At 43.3% G+C, this 27,599-nt stretch overlaps 1 protein-coding gene across 1 annotated transcript in view; it reads right to left on the bottom strand.

Moving 5' to 3' along the window:
- Positions 1-1,392: 1,392 nt before the first annotated feature.
- LOC147663275 (zona pellucida-like domain-containing protein 1) overlaps positions 1,393-27,599 on the bottom strand; it is a gene marked incomplete at its 5' end in the record, with an annotated part of 327,843 nt that continues 301,636 nt past the window's right edge. Inside the window, one exon of the mRNA XM_086950566.1 lies at positions 1,393-1,400. Within this exon, the coding sequence (XP_086806692.1) occupies positions 1,393-1,400 (8 nt within the window). The remainder of the gene's footprint in view (positions 1,401-27,599) is intronic.

A 27,599-nucleotide genomic window follows, 5' to 3' on the forward strand; every position in this document is an offset into this window, starting at 1 on the left:
AAAAAACATTCAAAAATCAAAGCATGGTGTCGTTTCATCGACGACTTGTTTGTCGTATGGGAAGGGAATAAGGCGGAGCTCCAAACTATCATATATTCATTGGAAACTACAATCTCCATTTCACGTCATCTATAAGTGAAATCATTCTGGTATTTTTAGATGTAGAAATTTTCATTTTGAACAATAAACTGTGCAGTAAAATACATCGAAAACCAACTTCTTGTATCAGCATCCTTCATGCCAATAGTGGGCATCCAGCAAAATTGAAGTGGAGTATACCCTATGGCCAGATGTTAAGAGCTAAACGCAATTGCTCTGAAGATGGGGACCTGAAACAGGAAATTGAAAAAATGAGGAAAAAAAAATGAAAAAATGAGTGATTGTTTTCTGGAAAGGGGGTACCCAATAGAAGTGGTTGAGACAGTGGTACCAAGAATGAATTTGAAAGAGAGAACAGATCTCCTAATACCAGTAACCAACACAACAAGAGAAATGAAATATGGATCAGGAGAGGAAATGGAAAAAGCTTGCCAAATCATGGACTTCCACAATCAGAGTGATGAACTGAGGAGGGCACTAAAGAAACATTGGAAGGTTCTATTACTGGATGAAACCTTAAAGGAGAATTTAACATCATTCCCAAGTGTCACCTACAGGAAAACGTCCTCACTACGAGACATGCTAACCAAAAGTCATTTGGAAATTAAACCACCAATGAAGTCATCGTGGCTAACCACTCCTGGATTTTGGAAGTGCACAAAGTGCAAGGCCTGTGAACATGGTCTCAATATTACAGAGTATAAATTACAGAATGGCAGGTCTGAAAAAAATTGTGGATCACATTACATGTGAATCGAAATATGTAGTCTGTAGACTTTCATGCCCATGTGGGAAGTCCTAAATAGGAAGTACCATCAATAAATTGAAACTAAGAATACTCCAACACCTATGTGTGATTAAGAATAAGGACCCCAATTACCCGATGGCAAAACACTTCTAGGAATACCATCTGAGTGATTGCAGCCAATTAAAATACTCAAGGATAAAGATTAGTAAACAATCACAGAGAGGGGGTGATCGCACTATGCAACCTCGCAAACTGGAATCCAGGATGATCCTGGGAATGGGAACGGAGCACCCTTAGGGACATAACCAAGATGCAGAACTGTATGTACATCTGTAAATGGACTATAAGACTTTGAAAATGAATAATTCAGAGAAGTGAGACATGGATTTCCAATATCAATTAGCTAAATGTATATAAGTGTAAATATCTCAGAAAAGAGTGACTCAACTAACCCATCAAACTTGAGTGGTAACGAAACATAACAGCTGCAAGAGCCATTGATCGCAAAAGTTGACATTACCAGTTTCCCTTTTGAACATTATAAACTATGTACCTACAAAAGACAAATATAAAAGAATAACTCAATTCATATAAATATCATAACATGAAATTTGTAAATATATATAAACGAATGAGGATTATATCACCCATAATAGGATACTTTGGAAGTACATCCCATGAGAATAGATTTTGGTACTTTACAGAAATGACCAAGTTACTAACAAAATGAAATCGTACTAGGAAGTACAGGAGAAATATACATAGATGTAAGAAACAAGTTGCAAAAAGTATATCAATGGACTGAGAATTTGGGAAGTTCTGTAAATGATTATAAATAGTGTACATAGTGGGACTGACAATGGAAAAACCAATCTATCAACTGTTGAAAGGATAAAAGAAGTGATAGAATGGATAATAACTAATTACTTTAATTTGGAATGGTGATCAACAAGTACTTTACGATGAATGAAATAACTCTAATTAGAGTTAAAATGCATGCTGTGTACAATTAAATCAGTACGATTTAATTCAAACTCAATTATAATTATATATGTGTACTTTACTGTAAATATCATTTGAAATTTGAGTTAGAATCTTTTCACTCAAGAAAATCGCGCATACCTTTTGGCCATAATTTGTAAACAAGGTTGACTGTCTAGAGGAGCAATGGGAAGGGAAAAAGGGCACGCTCACTAAGTATTTTAAGAAGGTCTAGACATCAGGGACTCTATGGTCCAGTGGAAGGCTGCAGAAGCCGAAAACGCGTAGGCCGTCCTATCTTGCACATGGTGTGTAAAAAATAAAACTTTTGAAAAACTTACTTGCTGCTGTGCCGTAACTTCTGCCAGAAGGGAACCAGAGGGCTAGAAGATTTGAAGTAATATATATTTTTTTGGATATATTTGCGCCAAGCCAGGAGCGCATACGGATGGCCCTGTCATCAAAAGTGACCCGGATACAGACTGGCAACCAGCTGCTTGGCAGTGATCATTGCGCCGAGGGATCGGCAAATCCGGAGTCCACCGAGACATTGGGGAAATGAGTTCGGAGCGAGGTATTTTACCTCCACTAGGACGTCATGTGGCTATGTGGCTGTCCCTGCACATCGCCTTTCCTATCTGTTCGGTTTTGACAGCCCGAGGGGACTGGAGGAACTCTTTGTAACAACGGAGCACTCCCAGGAAATCCGACCAATCATACCTGCAGATGAAAAAAGACATTTGAACCAGTATTTGCTATCCAGAACCGCACCCCACACCACCGGCCCAGCAGCATGATCATGATGCATGCTGGGAGTTGGAGTCTGTTTACAGTACAGCGGGACTCCGACAGGTGAGCTGAATGAGCTGGGGGAGAAGTGTCATGTCGCTAGCCCAAATACAGAGCTTGCAGGACTGTGGTGAACATTTGTGCTCAGGAACTCGTGGGGAAGGGCGCTGAAGAAGGCTCAACTCGCCGAAATGCATCCGCCCAATTATCTCTGTGCACCTGAGTAATAAAGAAATTCCTTTGGAACCCCTTCTGGCCTCCGCTGCAATTCTTTCGAGAAGAGTGGGTTTTTGGATTTATTTGCGCCAAGCCAGGAGCGCATACGGATGGCCCTGTCATCAAAAGTGACCCGGATACAGACTGGCAACCTGCTGCTGGGCAGTGATCATTGCGCCGAGGGATCGGCAAATCCGGAGTCCACCGAGACATTGGGGAAATGAGTGCGGAGCGAGGTATTTTACCTCCACTAGGACGTCGTGTGGCTACGTGGCTGTCCCTGCACATCGCCTTTCCTATCTGTTCGGTTTTGACAGCCCGAGGGGACCGGAGGAACTCTTTGTAACAACGGAGCACTCCCAGGAAATCCGACCAACCATACCTGCAGATGAAAAAAGACATTTGAACCAGTATTTGCTATCCAGAACCGCACCCCACTCCACCGGCGCAGCAGCATGATCATGATGCATGCTGGGAGTTGGAGTCTGCTTACAGTACAGCGGGACTCCGACAGGGGAGCTGAATGAGCTGGGGGAGGAGTCTCATGTCGCTAGCCCAAATACAGAGCTTGCAGGACTGTGATGAACATTTGTGCTCAGGAACTCGTGGGGAAAGGCGCTGAAGAAGGCTCAACTCGCCGAAATGCATCCGCCCAATTATCTCTGTGCACCTGAGTAATAAAGAAATTCCTTTGGAACCCCCTCTGGCCTCCGCTGCAATTCTTTCGAGAAGAGTTGGTTTTTGGATATATATATATCCGCAAGAGGAAGACAACAAGGCGTGGGGGGAAACAGCACAAGAGGAGCAATGTCGCATGGGAAAACGCAACGACAGAACAAGCAACAATGATGGGTGAGCCCAACTTGACTATTGTTAACATTTCCTCCCACGTTTTTACTGAGGCTGAAAAATCGGTCTTGGAGTTGGGCTTGACTTTCTGCCCTACAGCCAACTTCGATTACAGCAAAACCAGGATTGATGTTTTCCTTTTTGTCCGTAAATTAAAATTGATGAAAATGTTCTCACTAAAGAAGAAACGTGTTTTAGAACATAGAAGTAATGATACCATTTGGAGCACACAGGTGTCAAAAGTTTTACAAATACAGGATGTTGACAGCTTGGCAAGTGCATTTGAGTTGTGTGGGGAAGATGTGAGTGGTTTGGATGATGAGGAAATTTTGGACAGGATGGGATTAACACTGGGAGGTAGAAGTGTCACGAACCATAGACCCAAATCCACTTTCAACCCCACCACTCCCCATGACAACCTGGAAACCTTCCACGATATTGTCAATAGGGATCTTCTTGTCCTGTGGGAGAAGAGCAAGAATAGGCATGCCAACAACTTGACACCACAGCAAAGGGAAGCTCTAAAAACCCTTAATGGGGATCGAAGCCTCATAATTAAACCCTCAGACAAGGGTGGCAACGTTGTTTTGTGGGACATTAACCTGTACAGACAGGAAGCCAGAAAACAACTAGAGCTGTCAGGCAATTACAGAAGGGCGAACAGGGAGGAATACATGATGAGTGTCTCTACTTACCATGACAAGTTGAGAAATTGGAGAGGCAGGAATCTGTTAGCTGAATCTGAGTTCAGGTTCCTGCATGTACAACATCCGATTTCCCCCTGTTTTTATATGCTACCCAAGGTCCACAAGGACAAGGATGACCCACCTGGAAGGCCAATAGTATCGGCAAATGGTAGTCTCCTTGAAAACACTTCTATTTTTCTGGACACTTTTCTTTTTCCTTATGTTTTGAATCTTCCCTCATTTTGTAGAGACAGCACTGATTTTATCTCCAAGATTGAGGGTATCAGATGGGAGGACAGCTACTGTATGGTTACGATTGACGTGGTCTCTCTGTACACGTGCATTAAACACAGTGATGGTCTGAAGGCTTGCAGACACTATATGAGGGACCGGTCAATATTCTATCTTAACCAAACGGAAATGCTTTTGGAAATGCTGGAATTTTGTCTTACCAACAACTTCTTCCTGTTTGAAAACACCTGGTACAAACAGGAAGTTGGGACGGCTATGGGGAGTTGTTTTGCTCCTAGTTTTGCATGTATGTTGATGGGATGGTGGGAGGAACAAATTCTATGGTCTGAGGACAATGTTGATATAACCCGTCATATTGTATTTTACACCAGGTACATAGATGACATCTTTCTGATTTGGGATGGTACAAGATCTGACCTAAACAAATTCCTTCTTAACAACAATAAAAATGATGTGAATCTTAGATTCACAAGTAAGGTGGATCCCTTAGAGATGGACTTTTTGGATGTCACAGTCAGGGTAGTTGAAGGGGTGATTGAAACAGACCTTTACAGGAAACCCACTTCCGGGAACAGCATTTTACATGCCAGAAGCCACCATCCAAACAGCTTAAAAGATAGCATCCCATATGGAGAAATTTTAAGGGCAAAAAGAAACTGCAGCTCCAAGGATAACTTTGAAAAGGCACAGGACAGTATGATTCAAAGGTTCAGAGTCAGGGGTTACTCAGACCAGACACTTATGACAGCCAGAGAAAAAGTGAAATCGAGGAACAGGGCATCACTTCTAACCAAGAGGGTTAGTAAACATCCCGATAATTCTGGGTCTAGTAACGTGAGGATGATAACAACATACAATGTTGAAGCAGGCAGTGTACGAGGTATTCTTAAAAAACATTGGCACATTGTAAAAAGTGATCCAACTATTGGTAAACTGGTCAATAGTTCACCACAGGTTACCTATAGAAAGGCACGGTCTCTTCGAGACATGCTTGTCAGGAGTTACTTTGAGGGTCCTGTGAAGAAGGGGTACTGGCTCAAAGAACAAAAAGGGTTCTACAAATGTGGCAAATGTAAAGCCTGTGTCACCAGTAAAAATGTGAAGTCCTATTTACTCCCTACGGGAAAAACTGAAAGTATAGGCAAATTTATGAACTGTAACACTGATCACTGTGTATATGCAATTTTGTGCCCATGTTCAAAGCTCTATGTGGGTAGTACCATCTTCCCGATAAAAAAGAGAATCCTGGAGCACATGCGAGCTATCAGAAATGTTGATATGTCCTATGCTACTGCAGGACATTGGTTGCGTGTCCACAACAGTGATGTTAACCAATTTTCCTTTTTTGGTATTGACAGGGTCCCAGCAAACCCCAGAGGGGGTAATCGCCTTAAACAACTACGTGTCCTGGAATCCCGCTATATCATCCACCTGGATTCGAGGAACCCCTTTGGCCTGAACGAGGATGAAGAACTGTACGTGCACATTGGCTGAAACCTTATGTTGAGCCGAAAGATCTGCCTTTATACTGCACCAGTTCAACCTGTGTCCTATATACCTCTGTTACCCAGATCCCTCATTTTGGGCGTCTGCGTTTGTCCCCCCTTCCCTCACTAACTGTTATTCTGTGCAGAGAGGGCTCTCTCTGACACAGATGGGTTAATTTCATCATTACCCCTGAACCCAAATATGGGATCATAGTAACTAACTTTGCCAAATCCGTCTGAATGTCTGATTTTGAACTTTGTTACTCTTATACAATGAGAATGAATTTTTCCCTGTCCAAATGAGGGTACCTTTGTAAATACCATTTATTTTACTTTTTCACAATCACACCATTGTGTCTGTCTCTGACATGTCTGGCTAGGCAAGTATTTCAGGCAACACAGGGTTCACTTTTTGTAGTTCACAGGGCTGAAAGAAGTATTTCAGTACCCTCTCACCCTTTAACTCTTTTTTTACTTTTTTAGTTTGTATTGAATAGCTCTGGCATAACGTTGGAAATTCCCGTTATGGATTTTGGGGTGTTTTCCTACCCCACCTTAGAGGAGTGGAGGACTTACTGCTTAAGTCTTTGTAACTACAAGACTACCACTCTGAAATATATCTTGTACCATGAGTTGGCCACTTGGCCGTGATGATATAACCCTTAACGTTGTTGTGAATTGGCCACTCGGCCGTGATGAGATAACCCTTACCGATGTTGTCAATTTCAGCTCCATCTTACGATATACAGGGGCAGATGCGAATTGGACAGACAACTGTGATACACTCTAAGTGGTCTCAGAAACTGTGGTGCAAATAATTTGAGATGATATTTTTTCTCCACATATGTAATATCTAAATGCCAGCATTGAATTTGATATTTACATGAATCATGTACTGTCTGAACATAAGGAGCTTAATGACCGTGTATGTTCTAATTATCATGCTGCCTTTAACCTTAATTTCAAACATTCTTTCTTCATCTCACAAATGCGCATTTTATTTGCATTTTATTTGCACCTTAGATGTATGAATAAATTTTGTAAATAATTATTTTTCACTTGAGACCGTTTTTTGCACAGTCTGTCTTCTACCTCACTTGTAGTTCAATTGAAATGTAGTCTGGAGAGACAAAGAAGTCCTACCTCAGTTTCCTTAACTTATGGAGCACTGTTTGTTGTATAAAATGGTGATTGTGTTTACATATGGTTGGCTTTGGAAGAAACGCGTCGCCATTAAACGCAATTGAAACACAGACCCTGGAGTGCGAGTCATTTGTGTGGTTCCTGAAAAAACGCTGGTCGGGAGCCCTTTCTAACATATATATATCTATATATATATATATATATATATATATATATATATATATATATTGGACTTGGCCCTTTTGGCAGGTTTACCCCTAAACCTTTTGCTTCTAAATGTGACCTGGTGTTAGTTGTTTTTGGCTTCTGCGCACTTTAATACTGTGTCCCAGTGTAAAGTGCGTGCACTCTCTGAGTGCATGTGGTGAGATTGGCCTGCCATCCCATAGGATTGCATGGGGGGTATGTGTGTCCATGGTAGTTCCTGATGTGAGAGGAGTGCAGAGGCGAGTTTGGTATGTGCAAACTCGTGAGATTAAATGCTGCGCGACTGTGTGCACCGATTTAATGTGACTAGTGGAGAAGTGCCACTTTTAGAAGTTGGCTTTTCTATGTGCAGTGAATGTGATTTGACTGTCTGGCTTGTGAGTGACAGGGGCTGGTTGGTGTGCTTGGCTCCAGAAGCCAGGATGGGTCTGCCCGATGGTGAACAGAGAGATCTGCATGTAGATGGGAGGGAGGAGTTGCACCTGGGACCTGAATAGGGCTGTGCCTTCCCTTTACCATGCTGGCTCCGCCCCCTGTTATGCGTCTGATGTCCCTACCTGTCCTGTGAAGAGGGAGAGGAGATGAGCAAAACAAAGTGCTCCAGAACCAGTTGTAACTGGTTCTTCCCTTGCCCTACAGTTGAGACAAAGGAAATGTGTGCATAAAAAGTGGCTGTGACACCATGTATGTGTTTTCTTGTACCTGACTTGAGGGGTGCCTGCTGCTGCTGCTGCTGGGTGCCAGGAGGACCTGCCACTGGGGACTGCCTCCCTGCTGGAGGGCCCTGTGAGCTGGCCCCTGGGCCCAGCCTTTGTCCCCCCTGCATTCTGCAAGACTTTCCCTGAACTTTTCCTTTCTTGTGAAGAGGGCTTGGCTCTTCAGTGCTAGCCAGAGCGCTCCCTTCTTCACTGCTGGCCTTAGGAGCGCAGTATTTTGGCCCAGGAGGACTGCTGAGGGCTTACAGCATGAGGCTGCGATCATTTGGAAAGGGGAATCCCCGGCGTGGAGATTCCCCCGCAATGCTCCTTATCTACGGCGCGGGAGCCCACCCCGCATTTTCTACTGCAATTGCCGACTTTTGATTTTTAAGAGGGAGCGGGTGCCCACCCCGCTATATTCACCTTTTACCATGGGTGCCCACCCCGCTTATACTTGATTCTAGCGGGTGCCTACCCTGCCTTCCTTATTTAAATGATGATCGGGTGCCTACCCCACATCGCCACCCAGAAGAGATTCACAGCCAGGCCCGAGCGATCAGGAAGCTTTGTGCCTGACAATAGGCGGGCCCTGCGGTGTCATTTCCGCTCCCCCACGCTGCCAAGGAAGGAGGCAAGACATGAGAGGGAGCCTGCGGGAGCCGTGGACTACCTGACGTGACCCAAAAGAGGACGGGTCCTCGGCAGAAGCCAACAGGAAGAATGCAGGTGGACCCACGGAACTCCTGTGCTAGCGAAGAGCCTCACGGTGTGGAGACTACCCCGTGCTGGGGAACGCACCTGAAGCCCGAGCAAGGCGGGAGCCCATCCCGTGCTGGCAAAAAGCCAGAAGATCATGGAGCCTCCACTTTGTGAACTAGAGTAGACCGCCTGTAGAGGAGATGGCCCCAGTGCAGGAACACCCAAACCCAGCCCCAGTGAGTAGGGCAAAGGCTGTCCTCTGTTTCTAGATCGCCGCTGGTGCTAGTCAGGAAACCGAGTCCCCACCTATGTGCTGAGCAGCCCCTGCCTGTTAGGGGGCTGCTCCAATGTTGGGAGCACGGTTGATTAAAGGGCCCCAGTGGGTGTCCCAAGGGCCAGTGGTGCCGCCCTTTACCTTTGTTAGTGCTCCAGTGTAGGGCTGACCTCGACAGCGGCGCCGCCATTAGGGGCTGCTCCAACATCCTTGGTAGATTCCTTTTAAGAGCCAGAGAGCTCCAACAGGGGGCACAACGATCCCCAGAGCCTAGATGGCTCCAACAATGGCATACTGCTTCTACTAGGGCCCAGAGGGGTCCAGGCTGTTTGTGTGGCCATTTTTCACAGCTGCCCCACTTGCAAGAAGGCAGCTGCAATGTTCTTGGTCACGATGAGTGCCAGTGCCCACCTTGGTGATTATACAGCTGCCCAGCAAGTAGTGGGCAGCTGCACCGTTTAGGCCTTGCGTTATTTTAGGGGACATGTCTTGGACTCAGGAGTGAGACGCACTCCTTTGCCCCATCTTTTCCTGTAGAGCGGCGCAGCACTTAGTGCCAACTGCTACGTTGAGGCCTTGCATTTGAGATTCACAGCTGCCCAGCAAGTAGTGGGCAGCTGCTATATTTAGGTTTGCGCAGTGGTGCACCCTTGCCTTTCACTGCCTAGGCAGCAGCCCTGACTTAGTGGACAAAGGGCATTTGAGCTCCATGGAAGGCCAGGTGGCCTGGGGTCAATAACTTCTCTGATTCTTGCGCAAGGTGATGGCATACTGTATTCATGATGATAATTGCCTAATGTGATTTATGTGTAATGCATTCATGCATCCTGTTTTATACCTCTAAATGTGATTTATGATTAGGAGGTTGTTTTGCCTAGTATAGTTTATACTAGTCAGTTTATGGTTCCCTGCGTGACCTAAGCCTAGGGGGACTAGTATTGCGTAGTGTGTTCCTACCTTTTTCCATTGGTTACTGATTCTGACAGTGGCCCCATGGCCCTGTCATGTGTAAATAATCCTCCTGTAAATTCTGCACAGTGCCCGTTGGCACAGTGTATATGTGTGATTATGATCTAATGTGTTTATGGTAATACAAAGGCTATTTTTATATATAACTTTGTGTGGAGTTCCTTTTTGTGGTGTGCCTAGTGTGTTGCTGCTGTGTGTGTGTGTGTTGCGCAAACGCTTTACACATTGCCTCCGGGATAAGCCTGACTGCTCGTGCCAAGCTACCAAGGGGGTAAGCAGGGGTTATCTTGGTGTGTAACTCCTGTGCCCTGACTAGAGTGGTATGTATATGTGTATGTGTATGTCATCAGTGATGTCACTGACCATGTCATGAATGATGTAATGTGTGACGTCTTCAGCAGTGCTCTGCGGGGGCGCGAGTTATAGTTAGCTAAACTATAACCGCAACATTTCTATGGTTTTGTAAGAGTGAAATGTCCAACTAACTATAACATTCCTGAAACCTATGTTTTTTTCAGTGATTTCCTAAGGTGTTTTAAATGCTAATTTCTAACTATAAAGTGCCTGAAACCTATGTTTTTTTCAGTAAATTTCAATTGTTTTTTAAACGAAAATTTCTAATTATAATGTGTCCAATCCCATATTTATTAAGTTATTTTTCTAAGGTTTTATAAGTGCTATTTTTAACTCTCACATCCCTATTAAGTCCCCTTGAATCCTAAAGGTCCCTGGTGGCCAACTAGCCCGCCAGGTGCACTGCTGCTTGGACAATGAAGTCCACTTGTGTCCCCACCATAGCAAACAACAGTGTCCCGGGGTGGGCACTGGGGGGTGGTGATCCCCAGGGCCATCGAGGGCTCCAGGAGGGGGGCTGAGTGGAACCCCTCTTGTGTTTGAAGGCCTTGGGAGGTGGTGGTCCACGGGGCTTGGGGTCCATAACAGACTCCCAAATTCAAGTATACAGTGCCCTGGGGAGGTGGTGGTCCCCGGGGATTGCGGGGGGCTCGTGCCCTCCTCACACATTTGTTTATTTTTTTCAAACTGAGCCCCAAGGAGCTGGCGGTCCCCAGGGCTGAGGGGGATCGTGCCCCCCAACTCATAAATAAAGCCCCGGGGAGGTGGCGGTACCCGGGGCAGCGTGGGGGGATTGAGACAGCCCCCACACATTTAAAAAAAATTAAATTAAGAGCCCAGGGTAGGTGGTGGTTCCCGGGGCTGCGGGGGGCTGCCTGCTTCCCACAACTCATAAATGAAGCCCCAGGAGATGGCGGTGAACAGGGCAGCGTGTGATGGATTTGGACACCCCACGCATCTTTTTTTCAGTGCCCCCTGGACCTGGCTTAAAAACAGCGAAGCGTGGAAGCCCGCGCTTTGTTTTTTTAAAAACTTTCGTCCGGATTTGCGACCCCAGCACGAATTCGGCTGATTCTTTTTAAAACATGCCTTTTGTGGCCCTGGCGGTCCTTGTGGCACCCCCTAAGCAGGCCTAGGGGTCAGGGTGTTTCTATCATGCCACCTTTTATTGTTATTAACCTCTTTTTTCTGTTTTCTTGTGACTCAGTTCTACAGAATCACAAGATGTCTGCCAACACTTCCAGGTTTGGAGAGTTGGCAGCCAATCAGAAGTTAGCTCGTGCTCGGAAGGAGTCGCAAGACCTCCTCGGTGCTTAGAAATCGATATTTTTCATTTTTAAATTTCTCAGGAACTACTGAACTGATTTACACCATTTAAAAGAAGGGCTCTTTCTGAATCAAAGGCTACCTTTTTTCCAAATTTGGCGTAATTCCGTTCAGCAGTTCGGGCTGTAGCCTGTTGCAATTTTTCCTATAGAATTTAACATGGGGAAAACGCGTTTTGGGACCCCCCTTTTTTCTCGGGCCCCCGCTTGACGAATCACCCCTAAACTTTGAAGATAGGGGCTGACCAGAGCAGACCAATAATTTTGAAAATTTCACGAAGATTTGTCAAACGGCGCCAAAGATATTGGAAAAAGAAAACACGCTATTTGAATAGAAACAAGATCCTAACCATAACTACCTACTGGCGAACGCCAGTAGGTAATATATATATGTATATATATATATATATATATATATATATATATATATATATATATATATATATATATATATATATATATATATATATATATATATATATATATATATTACCTACTGGCGGTCGCCAGTAGGTATATATAGTTAGGATTTTTTCCCTATGGGATTTCTGAAAATTCTATGCCTAATAACTTTTGCGTTTGTGGACGGAATTGGCTGAAATTTTCAGGAAAATGGCACATTTTGTTTCTGAGCAGCCCTTGAAAATTTGGGGGGGTTTTGTGGAGGGGGGGCCGAGAAAAAAGGGGGGTCCCAAAACGCCTTTTTCCCATGTTAATTTCCATAGGGCGGTTGGACTCACTTTTAGCCCTAACGGCTGAATGGATTTTCACGAAACTTGGCAAAATTGTAGGGACTGTTAGCCCGATGTGCCTTTGCTAGGTCTCAATATATGTGCTTCAGTGGATTTTGAGAAATTAACGTTTAAATCAAGATATATATCTGTAACAGCGCTCCGGGCAGCGATCCTGTTAGCGAACCTTTCGCGTATCGGAACTTTGCGATGCGAAGCTGATTGGCCCTCCGGTGTCTGTCAACATTCTAAACAGTCCGGAGCGGCCGCCATCTTGTCTCTCGGTAGGATCGAGAGACAAGAGGAGGCCAAAACAAAGGGGGAAATTACCATAAGGGGGCATAGTAGATCCTCGTTGACCCCCTAGGTTTTATGTGGAGGTTTTAAAAGGGCCTAGGAGGGTCCAAAAAAAAAAAAAAAATTCTTTTTTTTGCGTGGTAAGCGCCAAGTTCGCGAACCGGAAAGCGTTCTGGGCAGCGACCTTTATGGATAAAAGAATGAAAATTAACGTTTAAATCAAGATATATATCTGTAACAGCGCTCCGGGCAGCGATCCGGTTAGCGAACCTTTCGCGTATCGGAACTTTGCGATGCGAAGCTGATTGGCCCTCCGGTGTCTGTCAACATTCTAAACAGTCCGGAGCGGCCGCCATCTTGTCTCTCGGTAGGATCGAGAGACAAGAGGAGGCCAAAACAAAGGGGGAAATTACCATAAGGGGGCATAGTAGATCCTCGTTGACCCCCTAGGTTTTATGTGGAGGTTTTAAAAGGGCCTAGGAGGGTCCAAAAAAAAAAAAAAAAAATTTTTTTTTGCGTGGTAAGCGCCAAGTTCGCGAACCGGAAAGCGTTCTGGGCAGCGAACTTTATGGATAAAAGAATGAAAGACTTTTCTAATACTGTATGTTAATTGTTTGTTGTTTTTCTTGTTTTTTTTTGTTTTCTTTTTTTTAAAGTGTTTTTTTATTTTGATTCTTTTTCATAATTTATTAAACTTTCTAACATTTCAGTGTCTGAAATGTCATTATTTTCTTGAAATATTGTTTGCAATCTGTGAGGTTGCAAAATGTCCTCATTTGCAAGGAGGACATCTACTGCTTGGACACATTGCAGCAGTTCATTATCCAAGCTTTCATCCATAAATTCCATGTCAATTTGTTCAATTAATTCCTGGCTGCTCTCTTGCAGGTCCATCTCAAAAGAAACTTGCTGCTCGCCTTCCATTTTGCCTGAAATTTGGATTAAAAAAATATATATTAGTAGAGATAGGGCACTGTTGGGATTAATTTTAGATAGGCAGTTTTTATCAGTGAATTTATCTTTTGGCAGTGTATAGTATGAGAGTGGAAATAGGACTATAAAAAAGTGTATGTGATTTAACCAAGACAAGCCTTACTCCATTCATAACTATAACAGAGAAGTCTATCTAAATACATTACTACTACAGAGGGATAGTGTATATCTAGCAGAAAAAGTCTACTATATTAAGTTATAGTGCACAATATATTAAATTATAACTTACCTTCACAAAGAAGTTGAAGTTTTTTGAAGCTATTGAAATAGGAGGTACAACAAGAAGTAGTAGTCAAAATGGCTGTGTTTCCTTCTCTCCCTTTATATATATACAGGTATATAACCAATCAAATGTCAGGTAATAAAAGTAGAAAATGAAAGTAACATTTTCATTGGTTGTCAATTCCAACAATTCAGATGTGTTTTGTGAAGTAATTTACCTCACGGTACTTGGAGAGGTCTACAGGCTAAATGGCTAAATGAAATTTCAATGAAATTTGTGAGAATGGAAGGGATTGTTATGTAGTATGAGCTAATCTATATTTGGTGAGAGTGTCTCTAGTCGTTTTTCTGTAAATTACTTTCCCACCTTTTTTTTGGACCGCTTTCCGGGAAGCGGCCCGGTTAGCGAACCTTAAGCGTCACGGGAGTCCACCATTTTGTGTTTCGGTCGCATTAAGATACAAGATGGAGGGCAAATAATGTTTAGAATGGGTAGAAGGGGTCATGGTAGACTTATCTTGACCCTCTAGGTTTTCTGAGGGTGGCTGAGGAGGCTTATATGTGCGGAAAAAAACATTTTTTTAAAAAATTCCGCGAGGTTAGCTTTCGGTTCGCGAACCGGGTAGCGCCCCGGGGAGCGAATTTTGTGGAAAATTAATGAAAAAAGTTAGAAAAAAATAATAATTGTGAGTGATCAGATGAAGGGTAGCTCTGAGAAGAGCTTTTGGGTTTATGGTACATTTAGGTACTTATAAGTAGGTACCAATGCACAGTCTTAAATTCAGAATGAAAATTCTGTTGCCCTCATCTGAGAAGTGAACTCCATCTCCTCTGTAGATATCTTGCATGTAGTAACGCAAGTTATTGTTGTACAGAGAGCCCATTCCATGGTCTCTCATGAAAGCTGAAACAGATTTGTTTACATGCTTCCTCGCTTTCTCAATTTGTGGACAAAATTGGTTGGACCACTTCCATTTCTGTCTTTGGCATATATTGGAATATACCAAGGCAGTTTGAGGAAAAAGTGCCATTAATTGCTCAAAGGTGTCCTTTAAAAGCATTTCCAGACCTACCCCTGTCAAAGTGCCCAAATCATTACCTCCACAGTGCACTATTAACAGGTCAGGTTTTGGCAAATGCATAAAGGTTTTCACCAATGGTATCAATTGGTGACATTTTAATCCTCTTTGGCCCAACAGTTTCCTGTGCCTCTCTTCCTGTCAAAGACATTGTTGAGGTAGATCTGGCCACAGGAGTTGTCGGGGGATTGTCTTGTAGGTCCCTTAACTCAGCCCGGCTGTAGTTTAAGGGATGCCACCTGGTCATATGTCGATGCATAGTATAGTTGCCCATACTATATTTTTTCTCTGTGCCTCTAGACAATCTGTAATCACAGATGAGGCAGGTGGCATATTTAGCATTCACCTTCTTCTCCCCTGGAGGGATGGAAAAAAACTGCCAGATGAAACTTGTTTTTCTCTTAGAAACACGGGGCAACTCCGGGATAAATTCTGGTTGATCTCTATCCTCTTCTTCTTCTTCCTCCTCTTCCTCCTCTCTGTTGGAGGTAAATTGACTTGGTGGTCCTCTCTTCTTATGAGGAGGTGGAGGTGGTGGTGGGGGTGCACCAGCTGCAGCAAGTATGGAAGCCATTGCTGAACTCCAGGAAAATGGTCTTTCTCTCACCAAGATGAAAGTCAGAGTGAGGAAAGAAGGAGGGGTTTACATGATTTGGGAAAAGCAAAAGTTCTGAACCAATGAAAAGTGTTATTTTTAGGTCACATGACCTAGTCATACATCATTTGGAAACCAAAAGTGAAATGAACCAATGAAAAGTTTGATAAACAAGTCACATGACCTGTTCCGCTTACGTTACGCGGTGCGCGCCGCGTCCCGGATCGTTTCCGGTTCGCGGTCCGGAGCACTTCCGGGAGCGCTAACGCAGCGCGTCATTAGACGCATTACGCGACAACGTGATACGTCGCGCTTCCGCGACGCGTCACAGTTCCGCTAACGTAACGTTGACCGGTTCGCGGACTAGGTCGCGGCATCAAGATGAGCTAACGGAAAGCTTCCCGGTTCGCGAACTAGAAGCGAAGAAAAAAAATATTAAAAAAAAAATTATTAATAAACATCTAAAATATATTTTAAGATTTAAAGAAGAATACATTTTACAGCTACAGATGTTAGCTTTTAAAAAACCAATGAAATTCACAGAAAAAACCATAGGTTATAGACCATATATAGTTAGGAATTTGCATTTACAAAACCTTGAAAATTCACTGAAAAAACCATAGGTTATAGACCATATATAGTTAGGGATTTGCATTTACAAAACCTTATTTTACTCGCATAAAACCATTGAAATTCCATATATAGTTAGTTGCGCTAACTATATATCGCGCACCCGCAATCCACTGCTGATGATGTCACATATTACATCATTCATGACATGGTCAGTGACATCACTGATGACATCACTGATGACATCTCAAATGACATCACTGATGACATCACTGATGACAACATCCAGTGACTGTATGTTTCTGTAAAGTTAAAATATGTCTTACATATTGAAGAATGAGTGGATGTATAAGTGTCTGGATGAAGGATTTAGTAGGTGCATGACTGACTGTATGAGTGAGTGATTAAATGTGTCTCACTGAGTGCATGGGTTAGTGACTAAATTTAATTTAATTTGTGCATCATTATGTCTGTTGTTCTGTAAACTGTTGCATGTGTTGATAAGTAGCTATATGAGTAACTATATGGGTTATTGATTGGTTGCCCAAGTATTTGTATGGGAGACTGAGTGTGTGTGGGGGTGGCTGGGAGGTGTATGACTCTGTGCATAGATGTGTGAGCAGTTGATTCACTAGATGTATGGTTTCAAAAGTGCATGTGGAAACAGCTGTATGGGCGGTTGACTGTGTGCATGAGTGTATTGTGAGTGAATGGATATCTCAGTGCTACATGTCAAAGTAAGTACATATGTAAAACACAGTACATGTGAGAGTTGACATATATAAATAACTGTGCATAAGAGCCAGTGAATGTGTGAGTGGCTGTATGGATCATTGTGAACTTGTATCAGGGATTGTATAAGAGAGTAAATATGTGTTAGTATATGTTTGAATAAGTAAAGTTTGTATAACTGTATAGTTGAGGAAATGGAGGTGTGATTGATTCTTTGCATGACTGACTAGGTGTGTGAGTAACTCCATGGATGAGTGACAGTCTGTGAGTGTCTGTTTACACTGATTGTATCTAAGGTTATATTAGAGTCTGAAGAGGTTCATCGTATTATCACATGAATGATATCATCAGTGATGTGATCAGTAATGTCAAATGAGATGTCATCAGTGATGTCATCAGTGATGTCATTTGAGATGTCATCAGTGATGTCATTTGAGATGTCATCAGTGATGTCATCAGTGATGTCACTGACCATGTCATGAATGATGTAATATGTGACATCATCAGCAGTGGATTGCGGGTGCGCGATATATAGTTAGCGCAACTAACTATATATGGAATTTCAATGGTTTTATGCGAGTAAAATAAGGTTTTGTAAATGCAAATCCCTAACTATATATGGTCTATAACCTATGGTTTTTTCAGTGAATATATATATACAGAGGAAGGCAGTTCGCCGAAACGCATTTGTTGCTAGTTTGCTGAATAAAGTTCTTCAAGCGCCCGTAAGTGCTGATTTTCTTTACAATACGAGAAAATGGAGCGTTAATTTATTGCGGAGTCCACAGCCGCATACCAGCACCCGCCCAAGAGTGCTTCACAGAGAAGTGGCGCTGGAGCGCGATTATATATATATATATATATATATATATATATATATATATATATATATATATATATATATATATTGGTAGGTGTCAATAATGGCTCCTCATAAACATTTATTGTTATGAGTGACATTGTGATAACAAATTGATTCAAACTTATAAGTGGACTATTTGATGGATGTTTTATTCACTGGCACAGAGGTTTGCTTAGCCCAAGGGTTAAGCATCAGCACTTTTGTATATTGTAGTTTGTTCATTCAGTACAGATGTACTGTAAAAAGGCAAATCAGTCTTTTATTTGCATAATACCATATTTCTATTTAGCGTATTTGCACAACGTAAGGTATTAATACTGTATTATTTGCGTATTTGCACAGTAATATTAATCATTTGGATTTTGCACAGGATAGTGCACCGTATTAGTACTGTAACAACTGCGTATTTGCATAGGTTTCACACACGTTATAGTTAGGAATTAGCATTTTAAAAACCTTTGAAATTCACTAAAAAACATAGGTTTCACACCAGTTATAGTTAGCTGGAAATTTCACTCGTACAAAACCATAGAAATTCCCCGTTATAGTTAATTCAGCTAACTATAACTTGCGCGCCCGCAATGCACTGCTGATGACGTCACATAGTACATCATTCATGACATGGTCAGTGACATCACTCATGACATCACTGATGACATCTCAAATGACATCACTGATGACATCATCCAGTGGATGTGTGTCTTTCTGAAAAATAAATATTTTTTATATATGTATATCTAAAGGTCGATGGAAGAATAAATGGGCAAGTAAGTGTCTAAATGGATGACTTTTTTAAAAAATTGATTGTATAACTAACTGATTAATTGTATCTTAGTGAATACATGGATTACTGAGAAATGTTTAAATATGTAAATATCTGTATCAGTCTCAAACATTTTTTGAATAAGTGGCTGCATGGGTTGGTGAGTAGCTACATGAGTGTCTATATAGGTTATTAGTTGTTTTTTTTAGTATCATTATGAGAGTCTGAGTGTTTATATGGTTTCGTGGGGGATATTACTTAGAACATAGATGCATTAATGAGTGACTCACTGTTTATATGTGTTTTGAAGACAGGACTGTATGGGTCAATGAGTGTGTGTATAGGTGTGTTAGTGAGTGAATGACTGTCTCAATACTGTCTTTATGACTAAGTACATATGTGTTAAACGACTATATGTGAGTATTGGTGTATATAAGTGAGTATATATGTGAGTTAGATATTTGAAGAGTTCCTGTATAACTAAGTATGTGTTTCTTTAAGTGATCCTTTAAGAGAGTCAGTATGTGTATGTTTGTGTGTATAGCTGTATATGCAAGTAAATGGATGTTTGATAGTTTATTTGCATGTGTGAGTATATGTGTAAGTAACTCTATGGATGAGTATCGTTGTGTAACAGGATGTATAGGTGTATGAGTACATATGATGATTGAGTACATGTATGAGTGACTATATAGAACTGTTGGTGAATGAGTAGATGTGGAAGAAGATGTTGGAATAGGTTGTTGTAACTGGTATTGATATCTCCATTTTCTTGAAATTGTTTGTTTCTATTTTTGAATGTGTGTATCAAAGGTTATATAAGAGTGAGAGGAGGTCTGCCACTCTTTCACAAGGATGATGTCATTTGAGATGTCATCAGTGATGTCATGAGTGATGTCACTGACCATGTCATGAGTGATGTAATATGTGACGTCATCAGAAGTGCATTGCGGGCACGCGAGTTACAGTTAGCTGAACTAACTATAACGGGGGAATTTCTATGGTTTTGTATGAGTGAAATGTCCAGCTAACTATAACTGGTGTGAAACCTATGGTTTTTTTAGTGAATTTCAAAGGTTTTTTAAATGCTAATTCCTAACTATAACGTGGCTGAAACCTATTTTTTTTTCAGTGAATTTCTGAGGTTTTTTAAATGGTAATTCCTAACTATAACGTGGCTGAAACCTATGTTTTTTTCAATGAATTTCAATGGTTTTGTAAATGATAATTTTTAAATGTTATAATTGTTATATTTGTTATACTGATTTACTACATTATTATAAATTATTTATTTTTAGATATATTATTTGTTAAATTACATTACATATTTTTAATATAAATTGATTTTTTTTTATACCTCTCTGCAATGCAGCCCCCTGGCGTGTTTGCAGAGGAGGAACTAATTCCCCTTGCATACGGGGGGTCCCTGGGGGCCAACTAGCCCACCTGGAACCTCCAGTATGCACCAGGGGACTGCATTGCAGAGAGGTGTAATGAGGCCACACTATTTTTTACACATCTCTGCAACGCAGCCCCCTGGCGCGTTTCCAGAGGGGGAGCTAATTTCCCTTGCATACTGGGGGTCCCTGTGGGCCAACTAGCCCACCTGGAACCTCCAGTATAAGCCAGTGGGCTGCATTGCAGAGAGGTGTAATGAGGCCACACCCTTTTTTACACCTCTCTGCAACGCAGCCCCCGGGCATGTTTGCAGAGGGAGAACTAATTCCCCTTACATACAGGGGGTCCCTGGGGCCAACTAGCCCACCTGGAACCTCCAGTATGTGCCAGGGGGCTGCATTGCAGAGAGGTGTAATGAGGCCACACCCTTTTTTACACCTCTCTGCAACGCAATTACCTCCCCCCCCAAAAAAAATTTGGGAGCCTTGGGGGTCCTTGTGGGACCCCCTGAGCAGGCCTAGGGGGTGAGGGTGCTTCTACCCTGCCCCCTTTTTGAGTTCTACACGTTTGTTTTTCTGCTTTCCTGTGCCTCAGTCTACCGAGGCACAAGATGGTTGCCAATAATTTCTGTTTTAGAGTGTTGACAGACATTGGGAGCCAATCAGCATGCAGCTCGCGCACGCGAAGGTCCGCACACGTACGCGTACGGTGCACGCTTATAGATATATTTGTGTTTTCAAATTCTATTTTCTCAACAACTACTGGAGGGATTTACACCATTTAAACAAAAGGGCGATCTGCGAATTAGACTAACATTTTGCCAAATTTCTTGTAATTCCATTCAGCTGTTCGGGCTGTAGCCGTGTCTAATCGTCCTATGGAAAATAACATGGGGAAAACACGTTTTGGGACCCCCCTTTTTTCTCAGCCCCCGCTTGACGAAACCCCACAAAACTTTCAGAGAAGGAGCGGAGCAGAGCAGAGCAGGCCATCTTCTTTGAGAAATTCACGAAGATTAATCCACCGGCACCAAAGTTATTCCCAATAGAATGTTGCGGATTTCCTATGTAAACTAGGTTTTAACTATAACTACCTACTGGCGACCGCCAGTAGGTAATATATATATATATATATATATATATATATATATATATATATATATATATATATATAAATGTGAAGAAAATGCGGCACACTCACGAGAACAAATAAATATCTCTTTAATCCAAGCAGCTGTGTTTCGGCTATGATGCCTTGCTCAATGCTTTTTCGATTAAAAATACACTTGCTCACAGTTACGGTTGTTTAAAAATGGCAGAGTCTTACTCCCATTGGAGCATTTCAAGCTGTAAACAGCAACAAAGGGTAGCCTGTGTCTCTCCTTCTTTGTTATCATAAAAGGTAAGATGCCTCCTTACATGATCTTTCCTCAATAGACATTAGGACACTCAAAGGCTGTGGCATTCCAAATGGCCCTCGTTGCTCCATTCTGCCATACATCTGTGGAGAGCCAGAGATCCCACGCTTGCCATTCAATTGGAAAATCCCCACTGATTAACAAAACACCATAATTTGAATAACTCAGCCGTTCGGCACAGGAATCCTTTCTATATAGTGGTTCAGTCACTTTTTCATGATAGTTCTTTGCAACAGGCTCCACCTCTTGGTGCCGAACTCTCAGTGGATGCTACCAGCCACATGAAAGTGGACTCACATAAACTTGAAAAAAATGTGGAGCACTCATGGGATCAAATAAATATCTCTTTAATCAAAGCAGACATGTATTGGCTAAAATACCTTCCTCAATGCTTTTTTTTACTCACAGTTATGGTTGTTTAAAAATGGATGGGTCTTACTCCCATTGGAGCATAAGATCATGTAGCCTTTGTTGCTGTTTACAACTTGAAATGCTCCAATGGGAGTAAGACCCATCCATTTCTTGGCTGCTCAGGGTCCGTAGGGGCCAAAAAGACCTCCTCCTACTTCCAGTAAGCCCCACACCGTGGTATTGCCGCCTTTCTCCACCACTATGCAAACGTGCCTCTCCATGCACTGCTGATGGGGGGATGAGATCCCATTGCCTCCCGATGACCTCTGGAATAAAGAGGACTTCTCCTCCAAATTAGTAGTGCATCAGGAAGTACGTTTGCAGAGTGGTGGAGTAAGAGGGCATGGCCTCTGACAACCTCTCAGCAATCGAGCTGTGAGGGTCTTACTGGAGGTAACAGGAGGGGTAGTTAGCCCCCAAGGACCCTCAAGAGCAAAGGGGACTTCATCCCCCCAACTAGTAGTGCACCAGAAGACATGTTTGCAGAGTGGTGGAGAAAGTGGGCGAGGCCTCCTATGAAGTCCCAACAATCCCATTATGTGGGACTTACCGAAGGTAATAGGAGGGGTGAGTTGGCCCCCAAGGACATCCTAGGGGGCCAACTACCCCTCCTGTTATCTCTAGTAAGTCCCACATAGTGAAATTGCTAAGGGATCTTTAAAAGCCACGCCCCTTTCTCCACCACTCTGCAAACGCGTTTTCTGGTGCAATATGTGAGGTCATAAGCAGTGCATTGCCGGGGCGTAAGTTATAGTTAGCTCAGGTAACTATAACTGCTGAATTTCACTGGTTTCATTTGAGTGAAATTTGACCCTAACTATAACTTCCCTGTAACCTTTGTTTTTTTCCAGTATATTACCTACTGGCGGTAGCCAGTAGGTATATATAGTTAGGACCTAGTTTCCATAGGAAATCCCCAACATTCTATTGGGAATAACTTTGGCGCTGGTTGATGAATCTTCGCAAATTTCTCAAAGAAGATGGCTCGCTCCGCTCCTCTCCTTCCCTGAAAGTTTGGGGGGGATTAGTCAAGTGGGGGCTGAGAAAAAAGGGGAGTCCCAAAACGTGTTTTCCCCATGTTAATTTCCATAGGACCTTTAGACACGGCTACAGCTTGAACCGCTGAAGGGAATTACACCAAACTTGTCAAAATGGTAGTGTCTGGTACGCAGATCACGCTTTTGGTAAAATAGTGTAAATCCCTCCAGTGGTTCCTGAGAAAATGAAAAGAGAAAAAAATTATATATCTGTAAGCGCGCACCCCGCGATTTTTCGGATTTTTTTTGGGGGGGGGGGCTTGGGGGGCTTCTCTCTTTTATTTTAATCTGTTTTATTCTAATTTCGAGGGTGCCCACCCCTCATTTTACCCCCGAGATTACCGCCGCGGCCCAGGCCACCTCAAGATGGCCGCCGCCTGGTTGTAGGCGGGGCTGGGACGACGTGGTTTCCGCTTCCCCCTGCCTGGGGGAAGCCTTTCATGTGCCCACCGGTCTCCCGTGCCGAGGGGGAGACCGGATAATGATGCTGGCTTGTGCGGGGCTCCCGTGTGCTGAGGGAGCCCCGGGAAAAGAGGAGACGCCGTCCGCTTGCCAACCGGTCTCCCGTGCCGAGGGGGAGACCGGGTAATGATGCCAGCTGGTGCGTGGCTGGCGCGGGGCTCCCGTGTGCTGAGGGAGCCCCGGGAAAAGAGGAGACGCCGTCCGCTTGCCCGCCGGTCTCCCGTGCCGAGGGGGAGACCGGGTAATGATGCCAGCTGGTGCGGGGCTGGTGCGGGGCTCCCGTGTGCTGAGGGAGCCCCGGGAAAAGAGGAGACGCCGTCCGCTTGCCCGCCGGTCTCCCGTGCCGAGGGGGAGACCGGGTAATGATGCCAGCTGGTGCGGGGCTAGTGCGGGGCTCCCGTGTGCTGAGGGAGCCCCGGGAAAAGAGGAGATGCCATCCGCTTGCCCGCCGGTCTCCCGTGCCGAGGGGGAGACCGGTAATGATGACAGGCACTGATGGAGCCTACAGGTAACTACTAAAGTGCTGCTGGTGCCACGGGGTATGGACATGGTTGCTGGGCGCTAGGGCTACTATCGGGATGTAAATTGGGGGCTCGGCGGTGGGGGTAAGCAGTTGTCAGAGGAATTACCAGAGAATCAGTGGCGAGTAGTTGGCAGGTGGAGTACGAGTAGTGGCAGTGGGAGCCTGTAGAGCCTAGAACGGCCCGAATGTTGTGGGACAAATTGTGGACCAATGGGGGTGTTGGAGTCGGGGCGCTATGATGAGCGGCCAGGAGGGGGGTGGAAGGGGGGTGGTTAAACACAGGTAACAGGAGAATAAAGGCCATACCTGTTCGAGAGAGCTTGGGAGATGTCAATTGGGAGAAGATGCCCCTCTGTAGTGCTGCAATTGTAACTTTATTAGTTTCCACACATTTTGCACGGTTCCCATTGTTGCCGACCTTGAAAGTAGCGATTACAATGCTATTAATATGTTGATTTCTGTTTGGGGGGCTCCAGCTAACATTCAACGTTTGATAATTGAAGATGTAACCCCTTGTAGGCAGAATGGTATCCGTATCAAGTGGAGTATGGATAACTCCGAGAAGCCGCAGCTTAAAATAATTGAAGCGGGGTCTGTGGCAATATTTAAATGTTTGTATTCTGAGGCATCCCCTGAGTGCATTATAGCCGATTTTGTGGAATTAGGTACAATTATAAAAAGATCTCTTACCATCACTAAAGGCCTAACCAATAAGGAAAATGTTGGATGGTTTGATAGTATGTGTACTAAATCTCTCCGGGAACTCTAGTGGGCACTCTCTAAACAACCCAGAGATAGGGAGGCTATTATATCCCTTAGACTGACTTACAAAAAGCACTTAGTACGCAGGAAACAAGAGCTAAGAGAGCAAGATTGGGATGCTCTTAATAAAGCTGCTATATTGCATGATAGCAAGCTCTTTTGGAACATGGTTAACAGCCCTTTTCCTGTAAAAGAAGACTTCCGCATATTGTCAGCTCAGGTTAGTGAAGCGAATTGGGTTGCACATTTCTCTGATATTTTTGACCCGACTAGGGAGGATTGTGCTAGTTCCCCCACCCCCATGTTTGAGTTGTAACTATCCTTGGATATTACCCACCAAGAAGTGGAAACTGCCATCAGCCAGAGTAAAGGAGGAAAGGCACCGGGACCTGATGGGGTCCCGGTTGACCTGTATAAATCCAACCCGAAACTCTGGAGTCCACTTTTAACTCAGGTGTTTAACGCCTCAGTCAGGGAGAGTACACCACCTACCTGGAGTGAATCCATAATCCTACCCATCTATAAGAAGGGAGATAGAGGAGAGGCCAAGAACTACCGCCCTATCTCCCTTCTGGATTCCTCCCTTAAGATCATGAGTAGGGTCCTACTGATGCGTTTAGAAGAATGGGAGGAGGACAATAAAATTCTAGCTGAATCACAATACGGCTTCCGCAAAGGCCTTGGGACTACAGAGCAATGTATTAATCTCGACCTCCTCATCGGGAAGTACACCAAAGCGAAACAGGGCTCTTTATTTCTCTGTTTCGCTGACCTCTCGAGTGCCTTTGATTTAGTGGACCATACTTTGTTATGGTCCACTTTAATGGAAATGGGAGCACCTCCAGCAAATATTTACTTCTTGGCCAGACTCTACAACAAATTATCGGCCCAGATCCGTTATGGTCAGGCAGGGGAATGCACTGGGAAAATTAGGGTTAACTCAGGCATGAGGCAAGGCTGTGTGCTGGCCCCATTGCTTTTCTCCCTTTTTATTAATTCCATGGAGTCCGAATTGAAGAGGGTACAGGCAGATTCCCCGCAGGTTGGTGGTTATCCTGTGCCGGTCCTGCTATATGCCGATGACACGGTTCTACTTTCGCGTACCCCAAACGGGCTCCAAAACCTAATGAACTATTTTTACGATTTTATTCAGGGGAGAAAACTGAAAATCAACAATTCTAAGACCTACATTATGGCCTATGGGAAATGTATGAAACTTTCCAAGCCGTTTCATTTTAATAATCACAGAATAGAGGTTGTGGACAGATTCTGTTATCTTGGTGTAACTTTTAATAACAGAGGGACTTGGGCACCCGAGATTTTAAATGTGAATGCTAGGATGGGCAAAAGCTCCTCCGAAGTATTTCGTTTTGCATCTAAGTTAGGTAGTCGCCGCATTGCAGACATGTTAAATATCTATAGGCACAGATGTGTATCCATCGCTCTATATGGTTCTGGTATATGGGGCTTTTGTAACCATAGAGAACTGCAAGTCACTGAGAATCAGTTCCTTAAAAGACTCCTTTGTCTACCTTCCTCGGCATCCAATGAACTGTGCCACAGAGAGGTGGGCATGAATCATCTTACAGACCTTATGGGAATGAGACCTCTAATGGTCTGGAGGTCAATCTGGGTTAAGGATGAGACTGACTTTACCAGGCGAATTATTCTAGACTGTTTTCGTTTGGACAACGCCTACAAGATTCCCTGGTTAAAATATGTTTCATCCTCCTACAGTGAAATTTTAAACCTTGATATTGTCAATGACCCCCATAGTGTTGTTACTGTACCAAAAAAGGAACTTAAAAATGTCTTTTTAGGGACCAAATCCAAATTGCGTAGGGCTGAATGTAGCCACATGTCAACCCATATATTTTATCATTCTAATATGCTGGAAGACAGGGGCATGCCTATGTATCTCAAAACTATTACCAAGCAATCCCATCAGTTTGTTCTCACTAGGTTGAGACTTGGTATTGTACATAATTTAGTGGCTTTCCCACAGATGAAAAGTCATAGCCAATCCCCTTGCCCCTGTGATGGCCTAACTAGGCAAAGCACTTTGCACTTTATGCTTATTTGCCCTTTTTACATGCACCTCCGCCGTTATTATCTTAGACCTGTTTTTAAGAAATATTCTGTGTATACTACTGCCCAAGCATTGAAACTGTTATTTGCACTAGAAACCTTGGATATCTGTTTTTTTACTGCTACCTTTTTACTAAAAGCTGTTTCTCATAGGAAAAGCCTGGTGTTTTAACCCTACTATTGATGAGTTGTTCTGTACTGAAATGTCTGTTACCTGTTTTTTATATATTGTATGCTTTTGTGATTGTTTTTAATAATCGAATAAAGCTTTGAAATTGAAAAATTGAATTGAACTTTATTAATGCGGGCAAGCCACAGACATTGTTCCTTATTCCAACTTGTGCTGCCGCTTCCCCTTCTCATCCTTCCACCTACTCGTCACGATTTTGGGCACCATCTTCCTATTTCTCGGGCTTTCATTTTTTAATTTTTGAACCACAGGACCACACACAAAACTGCACAATTAAGCGAACAAAGAACAGAGGCTATTTCATAAAAGTTCTCCTGTGTGCTATTTTATTTAAAATATAATACACAGCAAGAGTTTACTAACAGGCCATACTGCGTAGTGCAGACAACATACCATTGTGTGCTCAGTTACTTTAAATTGCCCCTTAATGGTTCGGGTTCAGTTTTCCTAATGTTGGTCTGCGCTTTATCACTACATCTAAAGTTACTTTAAATTGCCCCATAATGCTTCGCATTCTGTTTTTCTCAAGTTGGTCTGCACTGACACCTCATTCTGTGCCGCTTGGGAATGGGAAACTGGATTCTTACTCCTTTATTAATGGAATGTCCCACTTTGTGGTTTCCACAATCTTGTCGCCCTGGTACCACCCGAATACAAACACCAAACAAGGGCAGGATAAACAGCAACAGAG

Source organism: Lissotriton vulgaris, unplaced genomic scaffold (assembly GCF_964263255.1).
Source record: "Lissotriton vulgaris unplaced genomic scaffold, aLisVul1.2 SCAFFOLD_2307, whole genome shotgun sequence".
Classification (NCBI taxonomy): Eukaryota; Metazoa; Chordata; class Amphibia; order Caudata; family Salamandridae; genus Lissotriton; species Lissotriton vulgaris.